Source organism: Periplaneta americana, chromosome 15 (genome assembly GCF_040183065.1).
Source record: "Periplaneta americana isolate PAMFEO1 chromosome 15, P.americana_PAMFEO1_priV1, whole genome shotgun sequence".
Classification (NCBI taxonomy): domain Eukaryota; kingdom Metazoa; phylum Arthropoda; class Insecta; order Blattodea; family Blattidae; genus Periplaneta; species Periplaneta americana.
In genome coordinates, this window is record NC_091131.1 from 126,898,300 (window position 1) to 126,911,433 (window position 13,134).

A 13,134-nucleotide genomic window follows, 5' to 3' on the forward strand; every position below is an offset into this window, starting at 1 on the left:
TAAAAAAAGTTTCATATCCATTGTTCAAGAATTAAAACAGAAAATCAATATCCCGAATTTAAAAGAAAACTTACAAATTAAACCAAACCCTTTAACTCTATTAAATATACAATATAATCTAAATTTAACAGAAGAAATACTGAAATCAGAAGTAAACACTGAAATGCTGAAACAATTGTCTTTAGAGACAATTAATATTAGGTACCCTCTACAAAACTGGCTTCATTTATACACTGACGGATCCTTGATCTCCAGAGAACAAGGTGCCAGTGCAGGTGTTACGTGCTGTCTCTTCTCACTTTATAGATCTCTTGGATATGGAACAACAAGTTTTGATGGTGAAATCATTGCAATAAGTGAATGTCTCAGGAATCTTCTATGCCACATCAATAAATTTAGGAATGCAGTTATATTGTCGGACTCCAAAGCAGCTATTCTATCAATCGTCTCTAAACACACACCTTCATCTCAAACAGCAGAAATAACTAAAATGCTCTCTCAGTTATTATCACTCAATAAAAGAGTTGTGTTCCAATGGATACCATCCTATTGTGGAATCCTGGGAAACGAGAATGCGGATGCTTTAGCAAAGAAGGGCAGCACTGCTACTTACAGACCTGTTACTAAATCTATGTATTACTCTGTGAAGAGATTTAATAAATCTACATACTTAGGCTTCAACAAACAAAATTTGATAACTCAATCCCAAGGGAAAAAATGGAACTCTCTGCATCAAAATCCACAGTTAATTCCCGATTTACCACGAAAATCGTCTGTAGCTGCATTTAGATTGGCAACAGGCCATGATTGTTTGGCCAAACACCTGCATAGAATTGGAATATATCAGTCGCCTAACTGCCCATTGTGCAACTCAAACCAAGAAATGGATTCGGAACACCTCAAAATCTGTGCTTCAGTGGCTAGTCATGATAATATCTTTGAAAAATATTGGAGTGCAAGAGGTCAAATGACTTTATTGTCAAATGCCTGGCATTAGAAAACAACAACAACATATTTTGTACATTTAGACTTTCCTATCTTTTATTAATTGAAATTTCGTGAAAACGGCTGATATTTTGAGTTGATTAATCTTTTAACTCTTGAAAATGACAAAGTTGACTTTTTTTTTAATTAAACACGTTTTAAATGTTAAAATGTTATGGTTTATTTAACGACGTTCGCAACTGCAGAGGTTATATCAGCGTCGCCGGATGTGCCAGAATTTTGTCCCGCAGGAGTTCTTTTACATGCCAGTAAATCTACTGACATGAGCATGTCGCATTTAAGCACACTTAAATGCCATCGACCTGGCCCAGGATCGAACCCGCAACCTTGGGCATAGAAGGCCAGCGCTATACCAACTCGCCAACCAGGACACATGTTTTATGCATAGGGTTGCCAGATGGGTATTGTAAAAATTAACGAAATTCCAGATTTTTAAGAAAAATTCGGGAAACCAGCATTTTAGACATTTTAAGTTTATCATGCTGTTTATTAAATTAAATAAGATTATTTATTCATAAAATTAATATCCTACTAACAAAAAAATAATAAATTTTATTAAACATAACGAGTTTCATAAGAAAATAATATTTTCAAATTTATCCTCAGTTTGATTGCTTATATTTCTCTGGAGATCTATCATCTCGTATTAACAGTGAGAAATCATTTTTTACAACATTATAAAAAAAGCTTAACAGTCCAGTTTTGAATTGGTACAAAGTCATAACTCTGATTTCATTAAAACAGTGGGGCATCTGATCCTGTGTGACCATTTGTGGTTTATTGTGAGCTTAAGAGGGATTATTTCACGTGAGCACAAGCCAATTGTATACATCTTTTCACTTCTTTAAATAAACACTTTTTTATGGAGATGCTCATCATTAGAATTTTGCTTCCCAAAATATGTAGACAGTATACTTAAAACACTGATTACTTTGGATTTACTATTAACTACTTAGACAACACAACAAAAATACAAAGACACATTTCAAATCAAACTGAATATCCGGATTTCTGCTTTCTTATAATGCCACTGTTGAATATCGATTAGTGAGCATGATGGAATGATTACTTGTACCACAGAGAAGGCTGCCAAACTTGCACGTCTTTTTCGTACACTCAACAATCAAAACATTTCATGAGGTAGAAGTGGTGTTTGGTGGTTTAATGGCTCAGTGATACAACAGAAAAAATTGGTATCCTGTGGTATACTTTCGAAATTTTATTTTATAGCTCAGTTTTTCATTTTGAAATTTTAAGCTAAGTTTGTAGGAAAGTAAAAGAGACTAGAATAGCCTATTATATAAAAACATCTTAAAATCCTTTTAAAGTGGATTTTCATAAATATAACGAAACCTGCTTTAGATAGTAGGCGTATATGCAGATATAGTATTCAGATTGTTTGCACTGTATATCCTACAAAAATTCCTTATTAATAATAATGTTTGTTTGGAAAAAAGTCAGGAGCACCACTGTAGATTCATAACTGAACATTTTATAAAGGCCTGAATAGAAGGCAAACATGATTTTAAACACTGTGTTTAAAACATGTTTTAATCAACGGATACTGTTTTAAACAATTCTGAACACTTTGCTTAAACTGTTTTGTTTTAAACATGCCAACACTGATTACCATTAATTAATTTAAAAGTATATTCTGTTGTTTTCTTTGCTGCATTATTGCTTAGGACGGGTTTTGCAGGATTAAATTACTTTACAATTGCACGTATAAAATTGAATTACGAAATGTTAAGTTATATACCAGTAAGTTATTTAAACTAAAGAGATGCCACAAACACACATGAAAGGAAAGTCCTTGTAGGCCTACTAGTATCCTTAAAAGTGGTGTCTATAAGACATTGATGATGATGACAGGCCTACTAATGTGAAATTATTTATTCTAACACTATCTTGAAGAAATGCTTGTTTTATTCTGATGATGATGATGATGATGATGATGATGATGATGATGATGACAGGCCTACTAATGTGAAATAATTTATTCTAACACTATCTTGAAAAAATGCTTGTTTTATTCTGAATTATCCATTTGCTAACCCAGAAATATAATTTAAAAAATATAATTTTTGGTAATACTTATTACAGAGAGAGAGATAAAGAGATTATTTTAAAACCCTCTCATACTATACAGTCTTCATCTTACATTACAGATGTGAAATTCCCTCTTTCTAACACACACATACACGTCATAGTATTTCATTGATTTTTTTCGGTCATGGTTCAGTATGCTAGGTAAAAAATGTGACTCACACAGAGAGAGCTATTAAGGCATATTTTCTACAGAAGTTTCTAAATTAGAAATACCTCATTACTTAAAGTGACAAGCTGGCGCTGTTTGGATATATAATTTTGAGTATGAAAACATGCTATTCTACAAAGTTAAAATAAAGGAAAAGAAGTTGTATTAGATAAAAGAAACATTTCCTTACAACACTACTTTCATTAGTTAATTAAACAGATAGTTCCTTTATAAGATTAGTTTCAAGTCTGTAAAAGGGTGAATCTCTCAAATGTTGCTAATTTGAAGTCCAACACAACTTCTAAGGGAAGGTTGAAAAAAACACATGTCTTTTATGGATGTAGGCTTATATCGCCCACCTCAAATTATTGTTTAAATATTTCATATATTGGAGATAAAAAATGAACTCTTTAAATGTCAGCTTCCTGGACTGTCTATTCCATTTTTTTATAAGAATTTCTGACTGTCAGCCTCCTGGCTTTTTTTATACCATGAGGCTGACATCTTTACCCGGAGGTTGACAATCTTCTTACAGTGTAATTAGGCATTTTATTTACTGAAGTATGATTTAGCAATCTGTCAGTAGGCTATGTAATACTAATAAAATACCGGTCAGTTTTGAATTTTTCGGCATTTTATACTTTTTCTAGAAAATGACTAAAGAAGACACAGAACATCAAATATTGGAGAGGCTGAAGAAGAAAAGAGAAGCCGAAAAACTGAGACAGAAAAAAAAAACAGACTTTGGAACACATTTCTCTGTAAATAATATACACAGGTGGGTCAAGAGAGCAGATAACTCTTCGCATAGGAGTGTCATACAATAATCCCGAGAGGAAAAGATAAGAAATTGTATTCATTCTCTGCATTCTGTTTCACAGCCTTAGTCATAACCCTGCTGCCAAATCATTAGAGACTAAAATATATTTGTTCAGCTTCCTTTGTCACTTGGTTTCCATATAAATGAGTACCATACAAATATATTTTTTAATTTCTTTGGTACATAAGTACAAATGACATTTTGTGAGCCTTCTGTGCCTATAATTGGGTTTCCATACCGTTGGTAAGTACAAATAATATACAGTATATTTCAATAATCCTCTTTGGTACAGCAGATAGCACTATGTATGAGTATTTTGTCCAATGTCAGCTTACTGGACTTTAAAACTCTTGGGCCCAAAAACGGAATTTAAACTGAATGAAGTATGTGACCACTATTTTTAAAGTTAAGAAGATCTTGAAATAACTCCATTTGAATTTTTTTTTTTTCAAAATTTTTTTAGGAATAGGCCTACTTTACTTTTACAATTTTTGAGATTGGAAATATTCTACATTTGAGAGATTCACAAAAAAAATTACGTTACAAACAATAACCTACAAAAGGGGTTCAAAAGCACAAAAGGCTTAATTCCACTTTTCATCAAAATGGAGTTAATGGCATATTTTGTACCAAAAATATCCATACTTTTGAACATAGAGAGAGAACCGTTTCCTTGGGGAGGTGAGGGGCAAAGCAAAACCATAGAATCTCGATATAACGAGATTATGGGGACAGCATTTATCTCCTCCCCCCCCCCCCCATTATAGCTTGACCTTGGTACAGTATATCGGAATATGATCATTTAATAAAGGGTCAATTCCACGATAGGTTGGACATTGAAGTTAAAAATTAAATTTCGTGTTCTTTATATCATTTTCTTCAGGGAAATTCATATTTTTAGAAATTAACAGAAAAGTTCGATTTATTTAATTAATCTTTGTTTTACATACATCCGAAGTGAATATTTTTAGTGTGTACTTTTGATCTGTCAAATTTACTTTGGCAGTTTGTTGCCAAACCATAACTTAAAATTAATAAACAATGCTGTTCTCTGTTGTAATTCTATTGACAGAAAGAAAAGACTTTAAAATCAGTGTCAATTTACTTTTATGAATGTCAGTGAGCTTAAAAATTTGCTATTTTTAAAATAAGTGTTTTTATGTAACACCCGTCACAGAATATGCTTAAAGTCACTCTCTTGCTCTCAGTTTTTGTCCTGAAGGCACCAATTTTTGATAGCTAAGTCGAAATATGATGCCAAAAGTACAATATTTTTTAAATTTTTTTTTAAACTAAAAATAAGAAGTGTTTTAATGTGACGGGTGTTACAAAATTAGAGCACGGAGAACACAGGAATTCTGTATTTTGATTTATTGCAGGTAGTTCCCACAACACATTATTAAATAGGTTAATTTTCATTTATCATCAAGCTCATTTTATGACATCTCCCTTTACCCAAACAACACAGATATGAAGATTTACAGAAGGAGAGAGAGAGAGAGGGAAAAGCTTAGGAGAACAAAGAAGCTATCAAGAAAAGAACTTACTGCTCACAGTAAGAAAACAAAACTGAAAGTCTGAAACTAAAGGGCAAGAAAAGCTGCATTAATAAACACATGTGTTTTCAGTGATTCACCCTTGTACGAAATTCCAGTCCAACTGGCCAAATAGTAAAAATTGAGACAGCTCTGAATATGATGCTGCATTTTGTTTTGTAATTACAGTTTTAGTAAAATTTATTAAATTCCATTGTGAGAAATATAAATTTATATTTAGCATTTGTTGAAGTGAGCATATATACTAAAAAGTAAATTTATGTTAGGAACAACAGTTTAATATCAAAAGCGAATATGTTCTTCTAGCCACACTATTTTGATTTTATGGCTATATTTTTTATTGTTTCTATTAAATATTTGTATTAATTTACTTTAAAGCGTCAGAAGTACAATTTTGAACCTGTCAACATCATATTTGTAATTTACTAAGTGAAAATTAACTTAAAAAAAATTGCACACTTTGAAAACATATGTCTACCATTGATATTAGGCTACCAGTACTCTTAAGTCTATGTAGTGAACTACAGAAAATGTATGTTCTATGATTTGAACAAAAAAAAAAATGTGAAATTTCTTCAGACAAGTAACACCCGTCACATAAAATTAATTGAATTTTAAGTGCAAGGCTTAATATTTTAATTACATCCATTATATCACTCGATTCCTTGAACTTTCCTCTCACTGAAAATGGGTAACACAATTAATTCAAACTGTGAACTTCACAGAGTTATCAGTTAAACTGTATCATTAATTTACACATGTCTTTTTCATGTTACGCCTGTCACATTGTTTATTTCACTTATATCACCTGACAAATAATGTTAGAAAAAAAATAATTAGTTGTGTCTGACAAGCAAGAAGTGGAGATTCATTGGAGTATAAAAGAACTAGTAAAATATTTTATTAACTATTGTATTCCAATTAAATTTCGAAGAATCTCTTTCTGAAAGTAACACCCGTCACAGTGGAATTGACCAAAGGTATTATCAGATAAAGAAACTGTAACAAAATATACACATAATTTTACTTCTTTTTTTTCCTCTTGTACAGAGGAGAGATCCGAAGACTTGCACTGCAGCCTGAGGTTTATTGTGCTTACCACTCCTATTCTGTGAGTGGCTGCGGTCTTGTACAAGTAAGCTTACAGCACTCTGCACCGTGAACTTAACTCAGGTTATTGTATGGACGATGATAAGTAGACCCCAACCAAGTAACTTATCCCAACCAGGATTTGAATCTGGGCCCACTTGTTTCATGGCCAGACATGCTAACCATTACTCCACAGCAGTGGACTGAGTTTACATTTAATTTATCTGTTTATTTAAAAAGGCGAGATATCATATGAAATGTAATTTCTAATTATTTTATTTAATCTCGTCCTTAAGGTTACACATTAACTTATACCAGGTTCACTTTTCTTTTTTCTGCATTGTTATGCAGTATGTTATTCATATTTCTCTAAGTGGCGGCCTGAACACCTCCAGGACTTCTAACACATCAGTAACTTACAGGCTGTTATAAAAAAAAAAACATTATAGTGCTTCCATTCCTCTAATGAGGTATAGAAATTCTCATACATTCAGAAATTTAAAATAAATATTATAGTCCAGACACATGGTATGAAGACATAAATTCGTCAATTTAAGCACAGAAACTTAATCATGAACAAAAGCAAGAAAAATCTTTTGAATTCAATATTTTCTAATATAAAAGAAAAAGAGTTCAGCCAAGTTTGGGGGGGGGGGAGCGGTGCACCCCCATAACTCCGCCTATGCTTTTGAATATTACAAGGAAATACGTAGGCCTACACAAATTATCACAGTCCTCAGATGTCAACACTTTATTTGTTTACTGATTGTTCTCTAGACGTAAGATTAATTCACTTTTAGTAGGCTACCCATTTTTAACAAAACTTTTCCACATGAAATTAGCCTATACCATTTGTGCTCTGACCCCTTCAGTAAATATTATTATTCAGTAACTTCTACTTAAGAACTACGGTATGTAAAAAAGTACATACAGTCTCTAGAAAAATTTGTAATATATACTAGGCATAAAATAGGCTACACAATGAATCGTGATATAAAGTTCTGGTTTTAAAACTCAAGTTAAAGGTCTGGCCGACTCCGCCTATAAATTTATTTACCGTATAACTTATTGTACCTGAATTCCATTTCTTTTTGAAGTGATCATTAAAGCCTAACATTATAAATAGTAGGTCTATAAGTCTCCAAAAACATTGGTAGGCCTAAGTCTATTATTCACCTATTCAAATCCATTAAGAGTAGCCCTAAACATTTAGTTTCTGGGTATAGCAGTAGCCCATGTCTATTGTAAAACCGATAAAAACTTTATATACATGAAAGCGTCTTGAAAAGAAGAAAAAATTAATACTACTGAAACTTTTACGTTTATTTGCCAAATGACCTTGAAAGCTGTATTTTCACTAATATGAAATGGAAATATTTAAAAGTGGAATTATCTTTCAGTAAATCAAAATTCATTTAATTTAAACCCAGCACTGATACTTCTAACAACGATACAGGGAGAAAAGATTAGGCTAGTATATTATTTCGATTGGCCCAGTGATATTGCAAGGTTGATGGATCTATTGTTAATTAGGCCTATATAAATCACTTTATACCAATTAATAGTTACCCCCAATAATTACTAACTACTTCAAAGAAGATCCACATCATTCTGTAGCGGTTGTAATATTCAACAAGACGTAAAGATTGAAAATTATTGGTTTCTCTAAATATTTCTTGTTCCATGAACAAAAACGTTCGACGTGAAGATTGTTTGCTTTTGTTGAGAAGGTTATGTACGTTGCATGTAGTACAACAGCTCTGCAGACTAGTAACTACGGAAATTATTATAGCTACCTTCACAGTGTAGGTATTACAGTGGGTGTGGTTGACATTTTATTGTACTGATGCCTACTTTAAAGAACGAAATCAAACAAAGACCCATTTGAATGTTGCAAGAAGTTATTGCCTTCCGACTCAAGATTATAAAATGAAATATTTAAGGTTAGAAAGAAAATATGCAGCCAAACATTTACAGTTCGGTTTTGAGAAGCAAAGGTCAACTTGCCACTTGTTCTCCCCTGGAGATAACAAAAAAAAAAAAAAGAAAAGAAAAGTATGTTCTGCACGTTAGGATCCCTAATTATTTACAACACTATATTAAATAATTGATTAATTATCCATATAATATAACATACCGTAATTCACATCTGGCTGAACGGAAGGAATACGTAAATATTCACGAAAATTAGTAACAGCTTCATGTTCAACACCACCTTCTTTCTTCCCTGGTGACATCGCTAACCAACGTTGCGTTTCTCTCTCTTCAACTGTTCAAGCAGACACCACTATTTAACCAATAGAGGCAAACCACATGTTGTACGTCATAATATATAACCAATAAGGAACAGGGTTCACAGCGGTAAATATGACGACACTCTGGTATATGTCCTGTATTATTTACGCACATCATTATCTATTTTTCACAGTCTACGAACTCATAAACACGGTTATAAATATGATAACACTAAGTACTTTGTAAATGTTACCATCCCGATGTTTAAAGAACGTTGATTTATTTGGACGGGTTTATATGCTTTGTCTTACCTTAAGTTCGGGCCCGTCTTTTGAAACTGAATAAACTAGACATCTAAACGAGGCAGAAAATTGAGAAATTATCTGTCAAATGAAACAACATTATCATTTATTGTTCCAAGAATTGTGTCATTTTGCTCATTCTGTTCCTATTCTGACGAATACTTCTAATGTTCCTATTCTGACGAATACTTCTAAGTTTCTAACCAAAGTTACTGTACCCTAAATAATAAAGTGAAATGCAAGAGCTATTATTCCCAATTCTCTGTAAGTTTTGTAAAATATTTATGTTTGTTTCTGGTGATAATGTCGCAACCGCAATCGCCATTGAATCTTAAAACTCGCCACGCACCAGACACGGGATTGACATCTGATTTGTGTTGTGTTGCGTTGTTTCATAATGAAATGAAACTGGGAGTCTGAGAGATAATTCAACTTTATAAATACTGATATATCTGGAAAAGTAAATAAAAGAGTTTTCTTAAGGTCGAGGATCAGTGACAAGTTAGTTTTGGTTTGTTTAAGTTCTGGTCTGCATTGCATATACACTTTTTGGTAGATATGTAATCTACACAAATAGATTTACCCTGAACCGAAGAAATTAGTGCTTTCCCGCATCGTGCAGCAGTAATAGTGGTACTGCCAGTCGACAGAGGCGCTTGCCTTCTGATCTGGAGCTGCGTTCGGGCGTAGGTTCAATCCCCACTTGGGCTGACTACCTGGTTGGATTTTTCCGAGGTTTTCCTCAACCATAAGGTGAATGTCAGGTAATCTATGGCGAATCCTCGACCTCATCTTGCTATCATTAATTCCATCAAACGCTAAATAACCTAGTAGTTGATACAGCGTCGTTAAATAACCAACTGAAAAAATGGTGGCACCACTTGGTTACGTGATAATTTCATGTGAAAATATCTGAGAAAATCATTGGTCGGGTAATAAGAAACGAAAGTATTTGGTTCGGATTGTGTGCTTTCACAATGATCACATCTTGTCTTTAGAGTGGCGTGCAACAATTTTGAGGTTATTTTCAAAAATTTAATCAAGTTACGTTTTTATTTGCCGTGTATTGTGTGTAGCGGAATCGAAGATTTACCCAATCGCCATATGGTTTATCTCAATTCTTCTATAAGTACAAGAGAGATTTGTTTCTCCCTATTCTGAATTCGGGTCGAATACCTGGATGGGTATGTCTTAATTTGATAAATTGCTATACTGGTTGACAAAATGGATCACTTCCTATCTGCGTCCTGTAATCACTTTCTTATGAGATGATGATATTGAATGACGTAAGAATGACGCGATTATACTGGGTGTTCATTTCAAAGTGTGTCATGACGTCACTGTTGTGAGTCAGCGATTTGAAGCGAGTTTCAACTTTTATGTCAGAGAAGTTGCCTATTAATCAAGGCATTCAATCTGAACTTGAGAACGTGTACGGTAAAACTTGAAAGTCGTAGCAACAGATGGCGGTCTGTGTGCTACCATAACCTCTTTCGAACTGTGTTTTGTGCGGGCAAGTCGTATGCAGGGTATTTGTTATCATCGGTTGCGTACAGTAACATTCCACAATACAAATCAAATGCTCCGTGTCCATGTTGACCGTCGAAGTTAATGTCAACAAATACTGTACGTAAGTAATCGTCTTAAGTAATCGTTATTAAATGTTGAGTTGTACGTACATATTTATTAATAGTAGATGATAAAGGTTTCATAGATAATTATTCATTCTAGGTTTATTGTGCGAAGATTTGACAATTTTAGTGGTAGTGCTCAATCATTTGTCAGTAAAATACACCATGTTATATATATTAGCATTATTTTGTAAATGTGTATTAGTTTTAGAACTCTTTTTAGTATTAATTTGACGTGTCCAACATCATCCTGTATGATCATTAGGACGAAATAAAATACATACATACAACCCTCTCCCCATATCCCGACAGTAAGAAAAAACTCACCTCAAGTACGTGTTTCCAAACAGTTCACATTCCTGCCACTACTGGCATTACCGTACATATTGGTAAGTAGTCTTCAGAATGAACACTGTACTTGCTAGACAACTTCTCTGGCACATAGGTAATACGCCTCTGCGGAAGTGTAGGAAGATAGAATTCTCTAGGCTCATCGGTTAGCCACATGACGACATACAGCGAGCCATGACACACTTTGAACTGAACATGCAGTAGATGAACAGAGATACAGTTCTTTCATTATGTCTCTATCATGGCCGTGTGTGTCAGAGCATTAAAAGCATTGCAAACATACCCTGTCGCAAACTGTGACCTTGCACAGAGACAGAGATATCTGAAAAAAAAAAATCGTTCCAATATTGTCTTTAAAAGTTTGGGACAGAAGAAGATAGCAGTTGACAGACAACATTAAAATACATTAATTGTATGCGGAGACTAATAGGAAAGTGGAAAATATGAAAGATTGGAGAATGTTAGGTTTGCAGTGAAGGACTTGTCCGTGGACAGAACACTAAGGATGAATGCCTTTGTCACATGACTTACCTACATTTCAACGTTGATATTTTGTGTGGAAAGCCAATATGCTATAAAAAGTAAAGGCAGGAGAAATAGGCGGGTTTTTGGTTTTGTGCGGAAACTACTCATTCTACACTTTCTCTAGCAGTTTATGACTTGAACCACAGTCTAGTATATACAGTCATGAAGCTCAATACGTAGGAAATATGTATCCATAGATAGTTGCTAACCACAAGGATCACTACTATCATCTCATCACAGACAATGCGAAGTAGTACCGGTACGTCATATTGCAGGAAACAATTTCGCCGGACATAAGAAGGTTGGTGTCGGCAAAAACAAGAAAAAAAACACTTCTGTATTAGACGAGAAGTCAGGAATTTAAATTTGTTTCGAGAAATGTGCTGTTTATATAATAAGTACATTATTAAGTGTGTAACAGTTACATAGCAATTAATTAGGTAGGTCTCATTATCTAAAACCTCTATGATAAAAAAATATAAATAATTGATTAAATGGCGATCTTACTCGTGTTAATTATGTAAGCATGTGCTCTGAGGATGGTGTCGAATAGCACCGAAACAGCTGTAAGCCGCACATGCTTACATAATTAACACTAGTAAGATCACCATTTAATCAATTATTTATATTCAAGTGTTAAAAGTAGTGTACGAAAGATTCAACATGGATAAAAAATATACTATGTTTATTATTTGTTGCAATCCTATTATTTCATTTTTTCTTATGCATAATGTCCTGTAATTTCTTTCACTTTTGTATTGGTAAGTTTAAAACAGGAAAACAGTGTTTTTATACTAGTTGGATTATTAATATATAAAAATTAATTATATTCTAGCTATTATCTGAAACTATATACGTTAAGAGAAGCTATGTTTATCAATTTTATTGTAGCCTACTATTTTATAATTCATTGCATTTATTAGAGAGGCACACTCTACAAAACATGTTCTGATTTCTTGTTGTCTTGTATGAATACAACACGTTATTATTTAAAAACAGTTTAATTCATCTTGCAGTGACAGGCCAATAGAGTTCACTTTGCTCACCCTTCTTATTCTCTGCTGCTGCCTGCGGAATAGATTCATTGCAAGCAGTGAGCACTTGATCGCATGCAGAAGCGTCTACGTGCTCTTGACCTTGACATCGCTGGTCTAGTGTATAGTCATGAAGCTTGAGTTGATGAGAGTAGGCCTACTAGGAACAATAGACTGTGTAGGTACCTAGCATAGCACGCTTATTATCTTCTGATAATCTTGGTATTAGTCTTGATTTTGTGAGGTTCATAAGTGAGGAAAATTGCTCACATACGTGCTTACTGCCAAATATAGAAATAATTTGCATCGCAAATATTCGCACCCTGGAT

The 13,134-nt window shown here is 33.5% G+C and overlaps 1 protein-coding gene across 1 annotated transcript in view; it reads right to left on the reverse strand.

Moving 5' to 3' along the window:
• LOC138715322 (aminoacylase-1-like) overlaps positions 1-9,017 on the reverse strand; it is an 81,617-nt gene extending 72,600 nt beyond the window's left edge. The window contains exon 1 of the mRNA XM_069848104.1: positions 8,865-9,017. Coding sequence (XP_069704205.1) covers positions 8,865-8,964 — 100 coding nt within the window. The 5' untranslated portion in view covers positions 8,965-9,017. The remainder of the gene's footprint in view (positions 1-8,864) is intronic.
• Positions 9,018-13,134: the final 4,117 nt, after the last annotated feature.